The following is a 23,183-nucleotide window of genomic DNA, read 5'->3' on the forward strand; positions in this document are numbered from 1 at the left end:
GCACAAATTTTTATAGCAAGAGCCACCACCACTGCCACCATTCCCCGAAAGATGTAACGCATTTTGGATTTTATTCCTGGTGTTTATTTCCTTGGCAGCTGTGACCACCCATCCATTCCAACACCCTCACTGGCTCTATCCCTCCCAACCAGGACCACAGACAGGCTCTTATCGATACCAAAATCACTCCTGCAAAGTAATTCATACCCAATTACTTCTCACTTTTCCCACTCCTTTCCCCCAAGGAACTCACTGATTTCCATCAGTTCCAGGGATCATCTTTTCTCAAGTGGTAGAAGGAAACATAAGTTAATATCACCTCCGGTTGGGCGTGGTGGCTCACGCCTGTAATCCCAGCACTTTGGGAGGCTGAGGCGGGTGGGTCACCTGAGGTCAGGAGTTCGAGACCAGCCTGGCCAACATGGTGAAACCCCCATCTCTACTAAAAATACAAAAAGTTAGTCAAGCGTGGTGGCACGTGCCTATAATCTCAGCCACTCGGAAGGCTGAGGCAGGAGAATCACTTTAACCCGGGAGGCAGAGGTTGCAGTAAGCCGAGATCACACCATTGCACTCCAGACTGGGCAACAAGAGTGAAACTCCATCTCAAAAAAAAAAAAAAAAAAAAAAAAAAAAAAAAAAAAAGTCATCTCCATTGAATGTTTTTGTTGTTGTTGTTGTTTTTGTTTTTTTTTTTTTTTTTGAGACGGAGTTTCTCTCTTGTTACCCAGGCTGGAGTGCAATGGTGCGATCTCAGCTCACCGCAACCTCCACCTCCTGGGTTCAGGCAATTCTCCTGCCTCAGCCTCCTGAGTAGTTGGGATTACAGGCATGTGCCACCATGCCCAGCTAATTTTTTTTGTGTGTGTATTTTTAGTAGAGATGGGGTTTCACCATGTTGACCAGGATGGTCTCGATCTCTTGACCTCGTGATCCACCCGCCTCGGCCTCCCAAAGTGCTGGGATTACAGGCGTGAGCCACCGCGCCTGGCGAATGTGTTTTATTTATCACTATCCAGCTCTTTAAATGTTCCTGGAGCACTGTAGCATTCCATATATATGGAATGAAGTCAAGGTGGTTGGATGGAAGGAAGAAGTGACAGCTTGGAGGAAGAAGTGATGAATGGAAGGAGGAGGGGAAAGAGAATGAATGAGTGAATTGAAGGAAGAAAAATAGATGAGAGAAAAACAGGAAGAAAGATAAGTAGATGGAAGGAAGGAAAGAAGATGTAATGAAGGAAATATGGATGATGGATGGATGGATTGCTGGGTGGGTGAATGGATGGATGGATGGATGAATGGATGGATGGATGGATGGGTGGGTGGGTGAAGGGATGGATGGATGGATGGATGAATGGATAGATGGATGATGAATGGATGTGTGAATGGATGGATGGGCAACTGGATGGATGGTTGGATGGACAGATGGGTGGGTAGCTGGATGAATGGATAGATAGATGAATGGATGGGTGGATGGATGGATGGATGGATGGATGGATGGGTGAATAGATGGATGGGTGAGTGGTTGGATGGATGGATGGACAGATGGGTGGGAAGGTGGATGGATGGATAGATAGATGAATGGATAGATAGATGAATGGATAGGTGATTGGGTGGGTAGATGGATGGATGGATAGATGGATGTATAAATGGATGGTTGGATGATAGGAAGGAAAGAAATGAGAGAAGGAGGAGGAAGAATAGACAGATGATAGAAGGTACAATGAAAGGAAGGAAGCAAGCAAGAAAGGATGCATTAATAGAATGAAAGATGGAAGGAAAGAAGAAAGGATGGAAGGAAAGAAGGAGAGAAGGAAGAATGAACAGAAGGAAGTTCACGAGTGATGAAAAGACGAAAGGCAGGGAGAGAAGGAGAGGTAAACTTTTCTCCCAGAGGTTTGTCTTAAACCTTAGCTCATACTTACACTAAAGTTCCACACAGAGGGAGTGATTAGAAAACATTTGCTGGTATATTTTATATAATAAACACATACACCATATTGACCTGTGTGCCCAGCAATGCTTATATACTTTACAAAGATTAACTTCTTTAAGCTTCATAACAACCGTTGAGGCAGGATTCATTATTGTGAGCCATTGTCATTAACCCATTTTACAGATGAGTAAACCGAGGTGCAGAGAGGTTGGTTATGGCTGCAAGGATTGTTGGCCATGTTAACCAGTGCATAGCAGATTAGCACACCTGGCTGAGAGTGCCGGGGAGAGAGAGAGAAATGGGAGAAAGGCAGAGAAGAATCAAGGGGGCAAGAGGGAAAGAGAGAGAGAGATAATATTTATTAATTTTTGGAAAATGTCTGGAGTCATCCCTTCTGCATCAGTGGGGCAATATGGAGCATTTCCCCTGGGAAAGATCAGAACCATCAGTACTGTTTACAGAATCGTCCCTTCCCAAATCGTTAAGCACACCCTTGCTGGCTGCTGGAGTTGTCAACATTAAAAGTCACCCTTGGGTTTATTGAGAGGTGGACATGGGGTCCTTGGAACACACTGCCCCCACCCTATCCCACACCACCCCCCACCCACCCATCATCCTTTCCAAAAGAGCTTCATCTCTCTCTTCCCCCAGCCCTAGCTGGGGAGCTCAGCAAAGAGCCTTTCACACTGAACTTCACCATCAGCAACCTGCGCTATACGGCGAACATGGGCCAGCCCGGCTCCCTCAAGTTCAACATCACAGACCGCGTCATGCAACGCCTGGTGAGAGGCCTGCCTCCCCCTGCAGCCCTGCCATGTCCATCCTAGGACTGTTGCCTGCCTGCCTCTGCCAACCCGAGCTCCCTTCTCCCTCTGCAGCTCAATCCTTTGTTCCAGAAGAGCAGCCTGGGCGCATGGTACACAGGCTGCAGGGTCATCGCGCTAAGGTGAGAAACTGCCCAAACCACAGCCCACCACCAAGAACTTAGAGTTCTGACTGTGAGGGCCCCCTCGGGTTGGGGTGGGCTGTATCTTTTTTTAATCTTACCGTTCCTTTTTTTAAAGTGGATTTAAGGGGTCTAAGCGCAGTTTTTGTTACATGCGTATATTGCATAGTGAAGTCTGCAGACAATAGATTTCCAGACAGTAGCTTTTAGTTTACCCATCACCCAAATCGTGTCCATTGTACCCGTTAAGTGAGGTTTCTCATCCTTCTCCCACTCTCCCACTTTTCTGAGTATCCAGTGTCTATTATTCCACACTCTCTGTCCATGTGTACACGGACCTGGAGTCCATGCTCACACTTACAAGTGAGAACAGATGGCATTTGACCATGAGCTAATAGACATGGAGTCCATTAGCTCCCACTTATAAGTGAGAACATACGGTATTGTACTTTCTGAGTGGTTTCACTTAAGATAATGGCCTCCTGTTCCATCCATGTTGCTGCAATAGACATGATTTCATTCTTTTTATGGCTGAATGTGTATATATATAAATACATATATGTATACACACACACACACACACACACACACACACACACATACACATTTTCTTTACACAGTCTTCTATTGATGGACACTTCGGTTGGTTCCATATCTTTGCTATTGTGAAGAGTGCTGCAGTAAACATACATGTGCAGATGTCTCTTTGATGTCCATGCTGTATTTAGTTTCTCCATTCATTTAGTACTTTGATGTTTGCAGGGAGTTATCAAGGGGTGCTAGGTTCTGGGGCTTCAATATAATAAGAGTAAGCTAAACTGGTTTATGTCCTCTTTCGTGGAGACCATGTTCTGGAAGGAACAGGAACAAATCATTTATGATTACATAGAGGGTGACCAGGGCAGTGACAGGGGAAGAGTAAAGGATTATGGGACCCAGAGGAGACTCCTGACCTTGCCTAGGAAGATAGGAGGAGGGGGAGGGGGAGGGAGAAGGGTGGGGGGGAGGAGGAGGAGGTTGGGGAGGAGGAGGAGGAGGAGGATGGGGATGGGGAGGAGGAGGAGGAGGAGGATGGGGATGGGGAGGAGGAGGGCAGGAGGGGGAGGAAGAGGAGGGGGAGGATATAGAGGAGGAGGAGGAGGAGGAGGAGGAAGGGAAGGAGGGAGTCCTCTAAGCTGAGACCTGGAGGATGACCAGGAAGTTTTCCAGGTAAGGAGAAATGGGGAGAGGCTTCCAGACAGAAGTAACAGCAAGTACAAAGATCCTGAGATGATAGATAGGGCCAGGTAGAGAAACTGCAAACTGTCAATGAGACCAAAACATGGACTATGAGTTGTACAGTGACCACAAGTGGAGAGGTGCCAGGCGGCCTTCATCCCCCAAAGGTGCGCCTCTCCCTCCTCAGGTCTGTGAAGGACAGCACTGAGACACGGGTGGACATCCTCTGCACCTACCTGCCATCCCCCAGCGGCCCAGGTCTGCCTACCAAGCAGGTATTCCATGAGCTGAGCCAGCAGACCCGTGGCATCACCCGGCTGGGCCCTTACTCTCTGGACAAAGACAGCCTCTACCTTAATGGTGAGCAGCTCTCAGCCCCATCTCCCTGCCCCCCACCCCCCATCCCCTGCTGCAGGCACGAGGTTGTCTGTTTGCCAGGTCTCTAAGGAAAGACTTGGGGTTCAAGTCTTGGCATTACCACTGACCCTTCCATTACCACCATGCAAGATTGGGCCCATTTTACAGGGAAACTGAGGCACGGAGGGGGAAGGGACTTGTCCATGCCCACAGTAAGTTTTTGGCTAGTCTGGGTCTTGATGTTCTTTATTATTATTGCTACTATTGTCATCATCACCATTGGCTGTGTATATTTATGGGGTACAGATGCAATTTTGTTACACGCATAGATTATATAGTAGTGAAGTCAGGGCTTTTAGAGTATCCACCACTCAAATAACATACATTGTATCCAGTAAGTAACTTCTCATCACCCACCGGGATTATACTCCCTCCCCCTTCCAAGCCTCCATTGTCTATCATTCCCCTCTCTGAGTTCTTGTCCACACATTGTTTAGTTCCCACTTTTGAGTGAAAATGTGTGAAAATGTGTGATATTTGTCTGTCTGTGTCTGACTTGTTTCACTTAAAGTATCTTCAGTTTCATCCATGTTGCTGCAAAAGACATGGATTCATTCTTTTTCACTAACTTGTAAGTTCAGGCATACACTTGAAGGTTGTTTTGTTTTGTTTTGTTTTGAGATGGAGTTTCGCTCTTGTTGCCCAGGCTGGAGTGCAATGGTGCGATCTCGACTACCACAGCCTCCATCTCCTGGGTTCAAGCGATTCTCCTGCCTCAGCCTCCCAAGTAGCTGGGACTACAGGCACCCACCACCATGCCCAGCTAATTTTGTATTTTTAGTAGAGATGGGGTTTCTCCATGTTGGTCAGGCTAGTCTTGAACTCCCACCTTCAGGTGACCGCCCACCTCGGCCTCCCAAAGTGCTGGGATTACAAGCATGAGCACCGTGCCCAGCACACTTGCAGATTTTTTACATAACTAAACTTGTGTCACAGGGATTTGTTGTACAGATGATTTCATGACTCAGGTATTAAGCCTAGTACCCATTAATTATTTTTCCTGATCCTCTGCCTCCTCCCACCCTTCACCCTCCACCCTCAGGTAGGTCCCAGTGTGTGTTGTTCCCCTCCATGTGTCCATGTGTTCTCATCATTTAGCTCCCACTTATAAGTGAGAACAGGTGATATTTAGTTTTCTGTTCCTGCATTAATTTTCTGAGGATAATGAGCTCCAGCTCCATCCATGTTCCTGCAAAGGACTTGATCTCATTCTTTTTTATAGCTACATAATATTCCGTGGTGTATAGGTACCACATTTTCTTTATCTAATCTATCATTGATGGGCATTTAAATAGATTCCATGTCTTTACTACTGTGAATAGTGCTGCAGTGAACATGTGTCTTTATAATAGAAAACTTTATATTCCTTTGGGCATATACCCAGTGATGGGATTGCTGGGTCAGATGGTAGTTCTATGTTTAGCTCTTTGAGGAATCACCTCACTGCTTTCCACAGTGGATGAACTAATTTGCACTCCAGCCAAGAGTGTGTAAGCATTCCTTTTTCTCTACCACCTCGCCAGCATGGTTTTATTTCTCTTTGTGGCTGAGCAGTGTTCCATTGTGTGTGTATACCACATTTTCTCTATCGATTCATCTGTTGATGGACACATAAGTTGATTCCACATCTTTGCTATTGTGGATAGTGCTGTGATAAACACACAAGTGCAGGTTGGGTCTTGATCTGAGCTGACATCAAGTCCCTTCAACTTGGCCTCTGCAGGGACCTGTTCCGGTTTTCCCCCTTGTAAACTGCATGGCTTATATGTTTCATTTTGTTTCTTCATTTAGATTTACCAAGCAGCTACTATTATCCTGTCTGGCACCAGGGACAGAGATAGGTTACATGTGCATCCTGTTTTAATGTAATCTCCAGAGGGGCGGAGACTGTTTTATTCTGCCCTATGTTCCCCAAATGTAAAGGGAGCCCTGCTCATAGTAAACCCTTAATAAACATTCGTTGGGTGGAGGAATAGATTGGAGGAGGCCTGGAAGGGGAGGTGGGGGGCATGGATGGATGAATATGTAAGAGATAAGACTTGTGAACACAAAGGTAATGAGAGTCTCTCATTGGAAGCATGCTGGAGTCATATGTAGGGAAGGGTCAGTGCTAATTGAAATATCAGGAAATTATTTTTACTGGTAAAGACATTTAAGTCAAATATTAGATGATACGTAAATGTATCCACAATCTCTAGATACACAAAGGGAAGGGCACCCAGGCAGGGGCTCCATGTGGACAAAAACATGGTGCATCGGGGACCATTCTGCCACCTTCTCTTACATGTGACTTCTTTGTTTCTAGGTTATAATGAACCCGGTCCAGATGAGCCTCCTACAAGTAAGTGTTTTTGAATTCAGTGCCCATTTCAATCTCCATGGGTCTTGGTTCAAACTTTTCTCCTCATTCATAAAGGAAGCTTGCCCCAGATTCGGGCTGGTCCCCTGAGGTGGTGAGGGGCAGCGTCTCGGTGGGAGAAGGAATGCTGGGTCTGTGGCCTGTTTTCAGACCTGCAGCCATAGTCTTGGCTTTCTGAATTTTCCATGCCCCTCTGGGTTGGAGGAAGAAGTTTGAACAAGCATTCCCTACAGGGATAGAGGTTGAGGTCAGGTGATGACCTTGCTAGTCCATACCTGCTGATAACAAAATCTCCTACAAGTGCCCCCAGCAGGGGACTCATTGTCAAGCCGCAAACTCTGGTGACTACTCAAGTGATTTTAGCTTAATTTGCCCATTGTCTCATCCAGTGACCCACTCATCTGTCTTTCCAGCCATCCATTCTTCTGTCCTTCTGGTCATCTCTCAGACATCATCCATCTATCTGTCCAGCCATCCATCCACCCCATTATTCTGACCATTTACTCTCTTGTCCTTCCTTCCATCTGTCCTTTTATTCATCTATTCATACATCATCCATCCTCCTGCCCATTCACCTGCTTGTCCTTCTTCTGTCCTTCCATCCATCCATCCATCCACCTCCTCTTCATTCACCTGTTTTCTTCTTTGTGTCTTTCCATCCATCCACCCATCCACCCAGCCATCTCTCCACCCCATTTGTTCACCCAATTGTCATTCCTTCCATCTTTCCTTTTATCCATTCATCCACCCATCTAGCCATCCATTATCTATCTGTCCATCATCCATCCACCTATCCTTCTCCCCATTCACCTGTTTATCCTTCTTTCTGCCCTTCCAATCATCCATCCGTCTCTCCATTCATCTTCCTGCCTGTTTATCTGCTTGTCCCTCCTTCCTTCTTTCCTTCCATCCATTCATCCATCTGCCCATCTACCCACTCATCCTCTTGCCCATTCACCTGCTTGTCCTTCCTTCCACCTATCCTTTTATCCGTCTAGCCATCACCATCCATCCATCCTTCTCCCCATTCATTTTTTGTCCTTATTTCTATCCTTCCAACCATCCGTCCATCCTCCCCTTCATTTATGTTTCCTTCCTTCTGCCCTTCCATCCATCCATCCACCCAGCCATCTCTCCACCCACCCTTCTCCTCACTCACCCAATTGTCCTTCCTTCCTTCCTTCTGGTCTTCATTTTATTAATTCTTCTACCCATTCTCTTCTCCATCCATCCATAGATCCATTCGTATGTCTACCCATCCTCCTGCCCAATTCACCTCCTTGTTCTTTCTTTCCTTCCTTCTTTCATCTCTCCAACTTCTCTTCCTCAGTTTTATCCATCTTGCCTTCTCTTTTGACTCACCAGTTGTACGTTCCACCTTCTTTCCATTCTTTGATCCCTTTTATTTTCCTGCCCATCCATCCATCTATCCTCTTGGTTCAACCTTTCTCTTGTTCACCACCCCTGCCACTCTCTTGGGTCAATTTTACTCACAGGCTTGCTCACCCCTCCACTCACACAGTCACTCCTTCCCTCAGTCTCATTTATGGACCACCCGTGAATGGTCATCCTGGCTTGGACCACTGATGAAGGCCAGGGGAGCTTCTCCCACTGGGTGGTGGGCTTTGTTCCTCTCTGATGGACTATTCCTTCCACAGCTCCCCAGCCAGCCACCACATTCCTGCCTCCTCTGTCAGAAGCCACAACAGGTAACTGGGGCCACTTTTCCTCCTCAACTGTTAGACTAGCAGTTCAGTCAGACACCTGCCCTCGTGGAGCCCCCAGTCTTATGAGATAAATAGATCGTTATGATATAATGTCAGATGTTTTGGAGTGAGACATCTGGCGTAATTGGGAAGAAGGGGGAAAGTTTCACCTGAACTGAGTCTTTAAGGATGAGTAAGAGTGATTCAGGCAAATAGGGCATGAATAGTATTACTGAAAGAGGGGATTCCATCAGCAAAGCCTCAGTGGCCAGAAACAGCATAGAATATAGGGAAAAGTGAGAGGAACTTGGTTTGATGAAACATGAAGCTTAACCCAGAGTGGATGGATACGTGAGACTGAAAGATCAGCAGGAGCCAGATTGGAAAGGGCCTTGTATGCCACGTCGAGAAATTTGAACTCAACACTGAAGGCCATAGAGAGCTGTGGATAGTACTAGAGCAGGGGCAGCCCTAGTGAGAGTATCAGTTCACAGATTCCTCTCGTGTTCAGTAGAGAAGAATGCCCTTTAGACAGGGCATCCAGCGAGCCTGCCAGGGTGCTAATCAGGGTGAGAGAAAATGAGGCCTGAACTGGGATGGGGAAGGAGAGAGAGAACATATGTGATGAATATTCAGCAAAGGGAATCGGTGTTACTTGGAGGGGAGGAGATACAGAGCTTCTGACTTGGATGGCCACGCTGGTTAATAGTGAGTGCAAGACTCTGATCTAGTCTCAGACCAGCCTTCAGGTGCAGATGTCTTTCCTCCTCCCCTCCTGCAGCCACAGGGAACCACCTGAAGATGCTCAGACTCAGCTTTACCGTCTCCAATCTCCAGTATTCACCAGGCATGGGCAACGGCTCAGCTGCATTCAACTTCACGGAGAGGGTCCTGCAGTACCTGGTGAGACCCGTCCCAGCAGGCTCCCGGTGGGATAAATCCTACCCCAACCTCTGTTCCTCTGCTTACCCTCTTCCTCCTTCCTCTTAAGCTCAGACCCTTGTTCCAGAAGAGCAGCATGGGCCCCTTCTACTTGGGTTGCCAACTGATCTCCCTCAGGTGAGACCACTTCCTGGCCACTTGCAAGTAATGAGCACCCCTTTTGTGACCACCCCTTTCTCAGCCTTCCCTTGCTCCTCCCTCCTCTGATCTTTACCTGCAGAGGTGTTAGGAGCTTTCTCAAATCCTCAAATGCCTCTCTCCCCAGGCCTGAGAAGGATGGGGAAGCCACTGGCGTGAACACCACCTGCTCCTACAACCCTGACCCCGTGGGCCCCGGGCTGGACATAGAGCAGCTTTACTGGGAGCTAAGTGAGCTAACCCATGGTGTCACTCAACTGGGCTTCTTTGCCCTGGACAGGGACAGCCTCTTCATCAACGGTGAGTGTCAGGCTGAACTTGGATTTACAGTGACTTTCTGGGGATTTGTTTGTTTGTTTTTGAGATGGAATCTCACTCTGTCACCCAGGCTGGAGTGCAATGGTTCAATCTCGGCTCTGCAACCTCTGCCTCCCAGGTTCAAGCAAGTCTCCTGTCTCAGCCTTCCAAGTAGCTGGGATTGCAGGTGCACGCCACCACACCCAGCTAATTTTTTGTATTTTTAGTAGAGACAGGGTTTCACCATGTTGTCCAGGCTCGTCTCAAACCCCTGACCTCAGGTGATCCCAAAGTGCTGGGATTACAGGCGTGAGCCACCATGCCCAGCCTACCATAACTGTTATTTGTCTCTATTGTATTATTTTTCCTCTCTAAAAAAAACAACCCAAGGCCTGGCTAGGGGGCACCCTTCCCCAGACCACCAAGGAGAGGGTCTTTCCCATTATTTTGAGTAAGTATCATGGAATTCTCTTACCAAATTAATGTCATAAATTGTCTCTCCTTCACTTTTGTTTCAAACTTGGTGCAGTCAAACTCTCAAATAGAAGCGTAGGTATTTAAGATGTGTAATGTGATGATTTAATGTATGTATACTTTATGAAATTATTACCATGATCAAATTAGTTAACACTGCTATCATGTCACATAGTTACCGTTTGTGTGTGTGCATCTGTGTGAGTGAGTGAGAGAGAGAGAACATTTAGGAACTACTATCATAGAAAATTTCAGGTTTTCAATACAGCGTTATTAATTATAATCCACCACACTTTGGCTGGGCACGGTGGCTCTGCCTATAATCCCAACACTTCGGGAGGCTGCGGCAGGCGAATCATGAGGTCAGGAGTTCGAGACCAGCCTGGCCAAATGGTGAAACTCCCTCCCTACTAAAAATACAAAATATTAGCCAGGCATGGTGGTGAACACCTATAGTCCCAGCTACTCAGGAGGCTGCATCAGGCAGAAGTTGCAGTAAGCTGAGATTACACCACTGCACTCCAGCCTGGGTGACAGAGGCAGAGTCCACCTCAAAAAAAAACAAAACAAACAAACAAAAAAAACACCATGCTTTATACTTAATCCCCAGAACTTACTCATCTTGTAACTAAAAATTTGTATTTTGTGACCAAGATCTCCCCATTTTCTGTAGCACCACCCCTACGCCCCTGATAACCAGCATGCTATTCTCTGCTTCTATACATTTGACTCTTTCAGATTCCACATATTAAGTGAGATCATGTGGTATTTGTCTTTCTCTGTCTGGTGTATTTCACTTAGCATAATGCCCCCCAGGTTCATCCATAATGAGTTTCAATTCAAAACCCAAATGGCTGAGCCGTGGCATCCTTTGGGACAGTATAGCAGTTCCTTCTATATGAGGATCCTCTGTGTTAGCAGTTCTTACCGGGCGACACTTCTGCTCCACGCCACCCCCGAGAGACTCTAGGAAATATCTGGAAACATTTTTGTTGTCACAACTCAGGGAGGCAAGGAGGATGCAACTGACATCTAGTGGGTTGGTAGCCTATTTTCCAGTGCATGGAAGATGCCCACCCCAGGGTATGATCCAGCCCCATATGCCAATAATTTCAAGGGTGAGAAATCCTGTTGTACATGGTCCCAAAGTTCCTAGGTGGGTACGAGACTGACATTTATCATGCTTTACTGTAATTACTCGTTAAATTTTTTGAGGTCAGGAGTTTGAGATCAGCCTGGCCAACACAGTGAAACCCTATCTCTACTAAAAATACCCAGTAAGCTGGGCATGGTAGCAGCCACCTGTAATCCCAGCTACTTGGAAGCCTGAGGCAGGAGAATTGCTTTAACTCAAGAGGTGGAGGTTGCAGTGAGCTGAGATCATGCCACTACACTCCAGCCAGGGTGACAGAGCAAGACTCTGCCTCAAAAATAAATAAAATAAAATAAAATATAAATTTTCTGATTCCCCTTTACCCTGTGAGCTCAACAAAATTAGAGTATGAGTGCCACTGTACCCTCAATTCTCAGCACATCAGCACACCATAGTATTGAATGAATCATTGAATGTGTGAGCAAATGATTAGTGTCTCTGCTGTAACACACATTGATTCATTCAGCAAACATATATATGTGGCTGTTCTGCCCCAAGCCTTGTGCTGGGTCTGGAGGTAGAAGACACATTTTTCTGTCTCTGACAAACTCATACTTGAGTGAACCAAAAATCCGAAGCACAGTAAAGACCCTATTGCTGTTATTAACAGGGTACTATGGGAGCTGAGGGGTGGAGTGAATCAAGGAGGGCTTCCTGGAGGAGGGTGTTACGTGCCCAGCCCTGTGCTAAGCACCAGGACACAATAGTGAATAAGACAGACATGGGCTTCTGCTGTCCTGGAGCTCCCTCTCACTGGGCTCTTGAAGCATGAACAGAAGTTTTGCAGGAAACAGTAAGGATGCATTCCTAGAAGTGGAAACTGTGTAGCACATGCTGGAAAGCTCCGCTCAGGAGAATCCATGTAACATTCCAGATTTCCCTCTCTTTGGCACAACTTTCCCTCTAAGCCTGCAATACCCCGTATGTGGACCTGAAATTGACTGATTCTGACAGTAGGGAGGGGACCCCTGGGCCATGCTGGCTCTGCATTTTGTGATCAACATCTGCCCACCTGTCTGTGGTCTTGTCTTCTTCTCTGTGGCTCCAGGCTATGCACCCCAGAATTCACCGATCCAGGGTGAGTACCAGATAAATTTCCGCATCGTCAACTGGAACCTCAGTAATCCAGACCCAACATCCTCAGAGTACATCGCCCTGCTGAGGGACATCCAGGACAAGGTGAGGCATCTCTCACCCTCCCATCTCCCCTGCCCTGTGTGCTTTTCTCCCTCTTCCACCTGACTTGTCTATTAAGTGATGATTTCAAATGCTTCGCTTCACCTACGTGTTCTAGGTTCTCTCTGTTTCCAAAGGTGCTTTCTTGACTACCATCCCCATTTTCCAGATGGGCAAACTGAGGTTCAGAAAAGGGAGTGGTGTGCCTAGGGTCACATGGTGACTTAGGAGCGGAGTTAGGATTTGAACTCTGGTCCTCATTGCACTGAGTCCTGTGTTTTTTTTCCACTGGCATCAGTGGCCCCTCCACACCCAAGAGACCTCTATCTCACCCACTACTCCTCCTTTTAGGTCACCACACTCTACAAAGGCAGTCAACTGCACGATGCGTTCCGCTTCTGCCTGGTCACCAACTTGACGTAAGTTCTGAAGGTTGCAAGCAGCGGGCAAGCTTGCGGCTATGTCTCTGAGCACCCTTGAGCTGCACGTCCCCACCGGGGTACCCATTCTCCCCTACATCCCTGTTAGCTAATCCTACCAACTCCTCCCATAAATCCTCAAGGTAGGGGGTGAGGATTAACCTCATGCAGCCACCAACTCTCAGCATCCACCTTCTTTTTTTTTCTGGACACTTGGGAAAAGATAACTTTTTGATGTAGAACTCAAAATCATAGCCCAATAATAATAACTAACATCAGCCAGCCTCCTCTCATTTAATTCTCACGATATTCTCTATGAGTTGAGGGCAAAGATCATCCCTTTTGTGCAGATGGGAAAATTGAGGGTCAGAAAAGTGAACTTCCCAAATCCATCAAAGTTGAGATTTGAACGCAGGTCTCTGATGACTGGGTGAAGGAATGAAGATATCTACACTTGGGAAGAGGAGGGTCACAGGACACGGGGCTGACTTTGCATATTTCTAAACTTCAAGGATTTTTGTATTTCAAATGAGGATATGGAGGTGGTTAATGGGAACAAAAAATAGAAAGGATGAATAAGACCTAGTATTTGCTAGCACAATCGGGTGACTGTAGTCAAAAATAATTTGATTGTGCATTTTAAAATATAACTAAAAGTGCATGCTTGGATTTTTTGTAACAAAGGATATATGCTTGAGGAGATGGATATCCCATTTACCCTGATGTGATTATTATGCACTGTATGCTTGTATCAAGACATCTCATGTACCCCATAAATATATACACCTACTATATACCCACAAAAATTAAAAACAAATGCAATCAAAAGTAGGCTTGGTGCAGTGGCTCACGCCCATAATCCCAGCACTTTGGGAGGTCAGGGAGGGCAGATCTCTTGAGCCCAGAAGTTCAAGACTAGCCTGGGCAACATAGGGAGACCTAGTCTCTACAAAAAAAAAAAAAAAAAATACAAAAATTAGCCAGGCGTGGTGGCACACACCTGTAGTCTCAGCCACTTGAGAGGCTAAGGTGGGAGGATCACTTGTGCCTAGAGGCGGAGGTTGCAATGAGCTAAGATTAAGCCACTGCACTCTAGCCTAGGTGACAGAGTGAGACTCTATCTCAAAAATAAAATACAATAAAATAAAAAGTAGAAATCAAGAGGGAAAAAGTGCCGGGATTACAGGCATGAGCCATCTCGCCCAGCCAAAGGGTTCCCATTTTTATCAGAACCCTTCTCTAGGCAGCTGGGCACCCCCCACCCCCACCACCAGTTGCCTCTAGCCCTTTGGCTCTTTAAAAAGAGCAACCATGATTTGCTGCTGGTGCTGAGTACTAGCTGAATTCCTGTGATCTCTGTCCCTAGGATGGGCTCCATGTTGGTCACAGTCAAGACATTGTTCTCCTCCAATCTGGATCCCAGCCTGGTGGAGCAAGTATTTCTAGATAAAACCCTGAATGCCTCATCTCATTGGCTGGGAAACACCTACCAGTTGACGGACGTGCATGTGACAGGTACAAGGCGGGTGGCTGGTTTCATAACTGGAAGGGGTGGGGTTATAAGGAAAGATGAGGCTTCTCAGTATCAGTGGAATTGGTGGAGGCTCTATAGAGGGAAAGGGAGGCTTCCTGGAGACCCACGTAGACGACTTCTGGCAGTAGATTATCTAACAAGGCAGGAACAGAACACTCAGCCATTGCACCTAAGAGTTAACAGCTGTTTTTACATGTAAAAAAAAAAAAAAAATTGTGTTGAATGAATGAATCAATAAATCAATGCATTCATTTATTCATTCAATAAACAATGAAAGTAAACAAGCACTGATGATACAGTGTGATAATTGCTATGCTAAGGGAATTTCAGGAGCCTGTAGGCGCCCCAGGGAGGGACACACAACCTTGTATTGGAAAGATGTCTCTAGGAAGGGATGATGAAGCTGAGATCTGACAGAGAATGGGACCTAGCCAGGGGGAGCAGATGGAGAATTGTGCTCCATGCGTCTGTAACCTAGAAGATAGAATATGGCATTCTGGGGGAAGTTGTAAAAAGATTGGTGAGCTGGAGTATCCACTTTGATATTGGAGAGGTGACTGTTGAAGCCAAAGATATGGGCAGAGACTTTGTTAGGTACTGGAATGGCTTAGGGAGGAACATGACTCAGTCATGAGTTCTGCTTTAGAAAGTGAAATGAGGCTGGGTCTGATGGCTCACGCCTGTAATCTCAGAACTTTGGGAGGCCAAGGCGGGCGGATCACAAGGTCAGGAGTTTGAGACCAGCCTAGCCAATATGGTGAAACCCCATCTCTACTAAAAGTACAGAAATTAGCCAGGTGTGGTGGCACACACCTGTAGTCCCAGCTACTCGGGAGGCTGAGGGAGGAGAATCACTTGACCCCAGGAGGTGGAGGTTGCAGTGAGCCAAGATTATGCCACTGCCCTCCAGCCTGAGTGACACAGTGAGACTCCATCTCAAAAAAAAAAAAAAAGAATTCTGCTTATCCCTTGGGTGCTGTGTGCAGAATGGAGAGTGAATGGGGAGAGAAGAGCAAAGGCAGGAAGACCCTTTAAGAACAAAGATCATCAGAAGACTCAGCAAGTATGTGTAGTAGATGCTTGCTGGCTTGGTCAGCACCCGCGCTTGCTGACCATACCCGCAGAAAAACCCAGTCTCTTTTCACTCATGTTGTAGGGAATTCTTACAAGGCTTGGTAGAAAGAGAGTTGGACACATAGATGAGCGGATGGATACAAGTTGGACAGATGGATGGAGGAAGACCCTCCTTCCAATATAGAGCTGTTATCTAAAACCCTTTATCTCACCTTCAAAAACCTAGCTCAGCTGTCACTGCCAGGGATAAGTAGGCTAGCTGCAATAATCTCTTTCTTGAACCCCCACCCCTTGATAGTGGATTTTTACATACTTTTTTTTTTTTAAATTCTAGAAATGGAGCCATCCGTGTATCAACCCACGAGCAGTTCCAGCACCCAGCACTTCCCCCTGAATTTCACCATCACCAACCTACCGTATTCCCAGGACGTAGCCCACCCAGGCCCTACCAGTTACCAGAGGAACAAAAGGAATATTGAGGATGCGGTGAGAAGGGGGTGGCGTGTTCATTCTATTTCCATGCAGAAACCCACTTATGCATACTGGGTAGACACAGGGTGACTTTTAAAAATAATCCACAAAAGCAGGTTCTTATTCCCATTTAAGATGGCACAGAGAGGTTCAGTAGCTGATCCAAGGTCACACAGCTAAGTCATACCCTAGAAGAACATGTCCTTTGACATACACACCTGGACAAGTGTTTGTCATGACAAGAAAAAAAAAAATAGATGGAGAAGTGTGCTCAGTGGCTTGAAAATTCTCCGATGCTACTGGGACCGGGAATCCGACCTAAGAAACATCACCCTGTCTTGCAGCTCAACCAGGTCTTCCGAAACAGCAGCATCAAGAGTTATTTTTCTGACTGTCAAGTTTTAACATTCAGGTGAGTTCTAACTCAGGACCTGATGACTCTGGGAACTTCTGCCATCCTTTAAATAGAACTGTCCCTAAGCCATAGGGTTGTTGGAAGAGAGCCCTAGGAATATAGAACTGTTACCTAAAAACCAGCTTTTTCCTAAAGCTGGAGCCCAACTGGCTTCAACACTCAAGAGAGCCGATGTAAATCTCAGCTTGCTGACTGCACCCCTGGAGAAACCCAGTCTCTTTTCACCCACGTTGTAGGGAATTCTTACAAGGCTTGGTAGAAAGAGAGATGGACAGGTAGATGGGCAGATGGATACAAGTTGGACAGATGGATGGAGGAAGACCCTCCTTCCAATACAGAGCTGTTACCTAAAACCCTTTATCCCATCTTCGAAAACCTAGCTCAGCTCACACTGCCAGGAATAAGTAGGCTAGCTGCAATAATCTCTTTCTTGAACCCCCACCCCTTGATAGTGGATTTTTTTTTAATCTTAAGATTATACCTGAGTTAGTGGATTTTTACATACTTTTTTTTTTTTTTTTTATGGTGCTGAGGCTGTAGAATCTAGAGTGTAGAATCTACTACATTAAGACATCAGCTGGCTGGGCACAATGGCTCACACCTGTAATCCCAGCACTTTGGGAGGCCGAGGTGGGCAGATCATGAGGTCAGGAGTTCAAAACCAGCCTGGCCAATATAGTGAAACCCCGTCTCTACTAAAAATACAAAAAATTAGCTGGGAGTGCTGGTGGGAGCCTGTAATCCCAGCTACTTGGGAGGCTGAGGCAGGAGAATCGCTTGAACCTGGGAGGTGGAGGTTGCAGTGAGCTGAGATTGCTCCAGTGCAGGTGACATTGTGAGACTCTGTCTCGGTGGGGTGGGGTTGGGGAAGACATCAGTTACTGAAATCAGGATTGTGGAAGACGGGGGACTAAAACCAGATGACTTGGTATCCAGCAGCCTAACTGTCCTTTTCAATAAGGGGTATTATTTCCAATGGGGGAATATTGAATTTTTTTTTTTTTACAAGTGTCCTGAGAACAGGCTTTCCTCACTAAGCAAGTTCTGAGTCAGAACAAATAAGGATAAGCCATGAGAATAAGGCTCCTTCAAGGAGCTGCCAAACAGATCAAGTAGTGACAGGACTGATGGCTGGAGAACTCCAAAGCTACTTTGACTGCTAGGCAGCCGGTTTTCACAGGTATCATGATTCTGAGGCTGCTGGTTTTCAAAATAACTGAGGATCTAGCCAGATGCAGTAGCTCACACCTGTAATCCCAGCACTTTGGGAGGCCAATGCAGGCAGATCGCTTGAGCTCAGGAGTTTGAAACCAGCCTGGGCAACATGGTGAAACCCCATCTCTACAAAAATTACAAAAATCAGCTGGGCATAGTGGTGTGCACTGTAGTCCTGGCTACTTAGAAGTCTGAGATAGGAGGATGGCTTGAGCCCAGGAGGCAGAGGTTGCAGTGAGCTGAGATGGTGCCATGCACTCCAACCTGGGCAACAGAGCCACAGGCTGTCTTAAATAAACAAACAAACAAACAAACAACAACAGCAACAAAAAACTGAGGATCTTGAAAGAGCACTATAAAAATAATGCAAGTTCAAATGCCACAAAGTCTTGCTTTTTTTACTGATATTTAACACTTTTCTTAATCAAACACCCCTCAAATTTTTGCAAGCCTTTGGTTCATTTCTAGACTTCTAGAAAAGTTGATTTTGACTATTTTGGCCAACGTTCTCATTGATTTTATGGGTATTCAGAAGTCATTACCCCAGCATTCCAGGAATGTTCTCCCTGTGACTGTTATTTTTATAATTTTTTTTTTTTTTTTTTTTGAGACAGAGTCTCACTCCGTTGCCCAGGCTGGAGTGCAGTAGCATAATCTCAGCACACTGCAAACGCCATCTCCTGGGTTCCAGCGATTCTCCTGCCTCAGCCTCCCAAGTAGCTGGGATTACAGGTGCCCACCACCATACCCAGCTGATTTTTGTATTTTTAGTAGAGATGGGGTTTTGCCATGTTGGCCAGGCTGGTCTCGAACTCCGGATCTCAAGCGATTCAGCCACCTTAGCCTCCCAACGTGCTGGGATGACAGGCATGAGCTACTGCGCCTGACCTCCCTGTGGTTATTTTGAAATAAATTAAGTAGAATAAAATTAGAAATGCAGTTCTTCTCCCATCCTAGCTACATTTTAAGTGTTCAACAACAACATGAAGCTACTGATGGCTGCATTGGGTAGTGCAGACATAGAATGTTTACATCATTGCAGAAAGTTCCTGCAGAAAGAGCCAAGAAGGAGGAAGCCTAAAATCCTGATAGAATTGCAGGGATCTTGGCTTATCCCTCGTCCCTTTCCAGGTCTGTCCCCAATAGCAAGCACACCGGGGTGGACTCTCTGTGTAACTTCTCACCACCGGCTCGGAGGATAGACAGAATTGCCATCTATGAGGAATTCCTGCGGATGACGCAGAATGGCACCCAGCTGCAGAACTTCACCCTGGACAGGAACAGTGTCCTTGTGGATGGTAAAGTTCCCTGGTCATTGGGGCTGGGGTGGGAGCTCCCACTTCCTCACCTGGGTTCTTCCCTGGGAATCTGAAGGCTTAGAGGTGATTCATTATTGAACTTTCTCAGACTGGGAGAAGGTGGCTTAGTTCTCCTAGGCTTTACCCATCATTGAAGGAAAGAAAAGGACACCCAAGGGATACGGGAGGCATTTGCCATCTTCTGGCCAGGTCAGTGACCTCAGGCGAGTCACATCTCCTCTCTGGACTTCTTATCTCTGTACTTAGCAAGCCACTTGGTTTTCGGCTCCCCTCTTGCCTGCCCTAGATGGATTGCGTCTCCACCCCAGGCAGCTGCAGTATTAAATGATGACCCTGATTCATTTTTGTTGTGGTGGTGGTGGTGTTTGTTTGTTTGTTCGTTTGTTTGTTTTTGAGAGAGGGTCTCACTCTGTCGTGTAGGCTGGAGTGCAGTGGCATGATCTTGGCTCACTGCAGCCTCAATCCCTGGGCTCACTCACCTCAGCCTCCTGAGTAGCTAGGATTACAGGCATGTGTCACCACACCTGGATAATTTTTGTATTTTTTTTAGAGATGGGGTTTTGCCATGTTGACCAAGCTGGCCTGGAACTCCTGAGCTCAAGCGTTCCACCTGCTTGAGCCTCCCAAAGTGCTGGGATTACAGGCAGGCATGCACCACTGCACCTGGCTCTAGTTTTTGTTTTTTTTTTTTTAGAGATGAGGTCTCACTCTGTTACCCAGAATGGAGTGCAGCGGTGCAGATGTATTTCACTGCAGCCTTGAACTCCCAGGCTCAAGTGATCCTCCACCTCAGCCTCCCAAGTAGCTGGGACTACAGGCACATGTCACCACGCCTTCCTCATTTCTAAATTTTTTTTGTAAAGACAGGTTCTCACTATGTTGCCCAGGCTGATCTCTAACTCCTGACCACAAGTGATCCTCCTGCCTCTACAGGTCAATGAGGGCTTTCAGTTTCAAGTTGTATGTGATTCATCCTCAACTCATGTGATAGGATGGACCTATTTTCCACCTCCAGAGATGGCTTCGAGGTGGCTCAACTTTGCATATCCAAATTTGCCCAGTCAAAGAATAGTTATATGCATTGTACCATGTATCAGAAATGTAACAGAGAATAACTGTCTGCTTTTTCACCACTGTATTCCAAGAACCCCATATTCTTCCCGGCACATAATAAATACTCTTATTTATGGAAGGAATAACTAGATTTCATACAAGATTCTTTTCAGCTGAAATGTGATTAACATATTAGATGAGACCTTCCAATGCCTGCATGCACTCTCCTTGGTTCTGAATTATTGTTGTTCGAGAAAGTACTGTTGATTATTTAGAATCAACAAGCCTTAGGCCAGGCCCTGTGGTTCGTGCCTGTAATCCCCACATTTTGGGAGGCTGAGGCAGATGGATCACCTGAGTTGGGAGTTTGAGACCAACCTGACCAACATAGAGAAACTTTGTCTCTACTAAAAATACAAAATTAGCCAGGTTTGGCGGCGCATGCCTGTAGTCCCAGCTACTTGAGAGGCTGAGGCAGGAGAAACTCTTTAACCCGGGAGGCAGAAGTTGCGCCATTGCACTCCAGCCTGGACAACGAGAGCGAAACTCCATCTCAAAAAAAAAAAAAAAAAAAAAGAATCAATAAGCCTTTCACATGTCCACCACAGGCTTTTCTTGTTTTACTGGTTTTTTTTTGTTTTGTTTTTGTTTTGTTTGTTTTTTGTTTGTTTGTTTGTTTTTTTAAGTAAAAATTGTTGTCAGCTCACAGGCTTTCTAAAAACAGGCCATGGACCCACCAGGGCTGTAGTTTGCCAAACCTTGCCTTGAATGAACACCACCCAGTAGAACTTTCTGCAGTGGTAGAAAATGCTTCTATCTGTGCCATTCAGCACAGGAGTCATGTGTGATTACCAAGTGCTTAAAGTGTGGTTAATGTAACTGAGATACTGAAGTTTTCATTTTAATTTAAAAAGCCACTTGTGGCTGCTATATATTGCAAACCACTTTTTAAATGATTATATATATTTAAGGGGTACATTTGTATCTAGTTAAGTGGTTGCATATATACATGCAACAGTGGGGAAGTCTAGGCTTTTAGGGTATTCATTACTTGAATAATGTACATTGTATCTATTGAGTAATTTATCATCATCCACTCTCCTCCACTACCCAACCCTTGCAACTCTCTGCTGTCTGTTATTCCACTCTCTATGTCCATGCCTATGCATTATTTAGCATTGACATGTCTATGTACGATTTAGTCAAATACATGTGATAGCTGGGTGTGGTGGCTCACATCTGTTGTCCCAGCACTTTGGGAGGCTGAGGTGGGTGGATTACGAGGTCAGGAATATGAGACAAGCCTGACCAACTTGGTGAAAACCCCTCTCTACTAAAAATACAAAAATTAGTCCAGCGTGGTGGTGGGCACCTGTGATCCCAGCTATTCTAGAGGCTGAGGCAGGAGAATCACTTGAATCCGGGAGGTGGAGGTTGCGGTGACTCGAGATCACACCACTGCACTCCAGCCTGGGTAGCAGAGCAAGACTGTGTCTCAAAAAAAAAACAAAAACAAAAAAAAACAAAAAAAAAAACATGTGGTATTTGAGTTTCTGTATCTGAATTGTTTGACTTAAGATAATGACCTTCGTTTCCATCCATGTTGCTGCAAAAGACATGATTTCTTTTGTGTGTGTTTGTGCCTGAGTGGTACTGTATTGTGTGTGTGTGTGCCTGAGTGGTACTGTATTGTGTGTGTGTGTGTCACATTTTCTTTATACAGTCCTCCATTGACAAACACTTAGGTTGATTCCATATGTTTGCTATTGTGAATAGTTCTGTGATAAACACACAGGTGCGGGTGTCTTTTTGATACAATTATTTATTTTCCTTTGTGAAGATACCCCATAGTGGGATTGCTGGATCAGATGGTAGTTCTATTTTTAGTTCTTTGAGAAATCTTTATACTGTTTTCCATAGAGGTTGTACTAAATTATATTCCCACCAACAGTATATGAGTTCCCTTTTCTTGCATCCTCTCCAACATCTGGTATTTTTTGTCTTTTTAGTAATAGCCCTTCTGACTGGTGTAAGGTGGTATCTCATCATGGTTTTCACCTGCATTTCTCTGATTATTAGTGATGCTGAGCATTTTTTCATATGCTTGTTAGCCATTGGTATGTCTTCCACATCTTTATGAAGTTGGTTATAACAGGGTTGCAGTAGAGGAACCAATAACCCTTTGCCCCATGCCTGATGGTTGCTTTACATCCCTATCTTCATGAAGTTTTTGAGGTAGTGAGGTATAACAAGAATAGGCAGTTGTCTGTTATAAATTATTTGATGTGAACCTGTCCATACTTGGGTATGGTCATCAGGGAAGGCTTCCTGGAGGAAATGGCATTAAAGATGAATTCTAAAAGATGAGGATAGGCTGGGTACAGTGGCTCATGCCTATAATCTCTGCAGTTTGGGAGGCCAAGGCAGGTGGATCACCTGAGGTCAGGAGTTTGAGAGCAGCCTGACCAACATAATTAAACTCCATCTGTACTAAAAATACAAAAATACTAGCCAGGCATGATGTTGGGTGCCTGTAATCCCACCTACTCCAGAGACTGAGGCAGGCAAATCACTTGAACCTGGGAGGCAGAGGTTGCAGTGAGCTGAGAGCGTGCCATTTCACTCCAGCCTGGGCAATGTGCAAAACCCCGTCTCAAAAAAAAAAACAAGTAAACAAACAAAGATGAGGATGAAACAACCAAGTGAAGGAGGGCTTAAATGTATTCTTAGGCAGAAGAAAAAGCTTTTGGGTGAGAATTTGAAAACTTAGAGTGATCCCATGGGTTTCCACCACCCTCATTGGGCCCAGCCCACCAAGCCCAGAGGCATGAATTTAACTTATGACACTCTTGTGGTGGGATAATGTCTTTGGGCTTATGTAGCCACGAGTCCTCATCTTTTTTAGAGATACAAATTGCAAT

General features: G+C 45.7%; 1 protein-coding gene across 1 annotated transcript in view; it reads left to right on the plus strand.

Annotated features, from left to right (window-relative positions):
* Nucleotides 1–23,183, plus strand: part of MUC16 (mucin 16, cell surface associated) — a 93,477-nt gene that overhangs the window by 66,196 nt on the left and 4,098 nt on the right. The window contains exons 84-97 of the mRNA XM_010349602.3: nucleotides 2,588–2,718; nucleotides 2,815–2,882; nucleotides 4,288–4,460; nucleotides 6,823–6,858; nucleotides 8,535–8,585; nucleotides 9,364–9,485; nucleotides 9,574–9,641; nucleotides 9,790–9,962; nucleotides 12,635–12,765; nucleotides 13,114–13,181; nucleotides 14,548–14,696; nucleotides 16,124–16,275; nucleotides 16,605–16,672; nucleotides 19,022–19,188. Coding sequence (XP_010347904.3) covers nucleotides 2,588–2,718; nucleotides 2,815–2,882; nucleotides 4,288–4,460; nucleotides 6,823–6,858; nucleotides 8,535–8,585; nucleotides 9,364–9,485; nucleotides 9,574–9,641; nucleotides 9,790–9,962; nucleotides 12,635–12,765; nucleotides 13,114–13,181; nucleotides 14,548–14,696; nucleotides 16,124–16,275; nucleotides 16,605–16,672; nucleotides 19,022–19,188 — 1,557 coding nt within the window. The remainder of the gene's footprint in view (nucleotides 1–2,587; nucleotides 2,719–2,814; nucleotides 2,883–4,287; nucleotides 4,461–6,822; nucleotides 6,859–8,534; nucleotides 8,586–9,363; nucleotides 9,486–9,573; nucleotides 9,642–9,789; nucleotides 9,963–12,634; nucleotides 12,766–13,113; nucleotides 13,182–14,547; nucleotides 14,697–16,123; nucleotides 16,276–16,604; nucleotides 16,673–19,021; nucleotides 19,189–23,183) is intronic.

The sequence above is a fragment of the Saimiri boliviensis genome, chromosome 14, assembly GCF_048565385.1.
Source record: "Saimiri boliviensis isolate mSaiBol1 chromosome 14, mSaiBol1.pri, whole genome shotgun sequence".
Lineage (NCBI taxonomy): Eukaryota > Metazoa > Chordata > Mammalia > Primates > Cebidae > Saimiri > Saimiri boliviensis.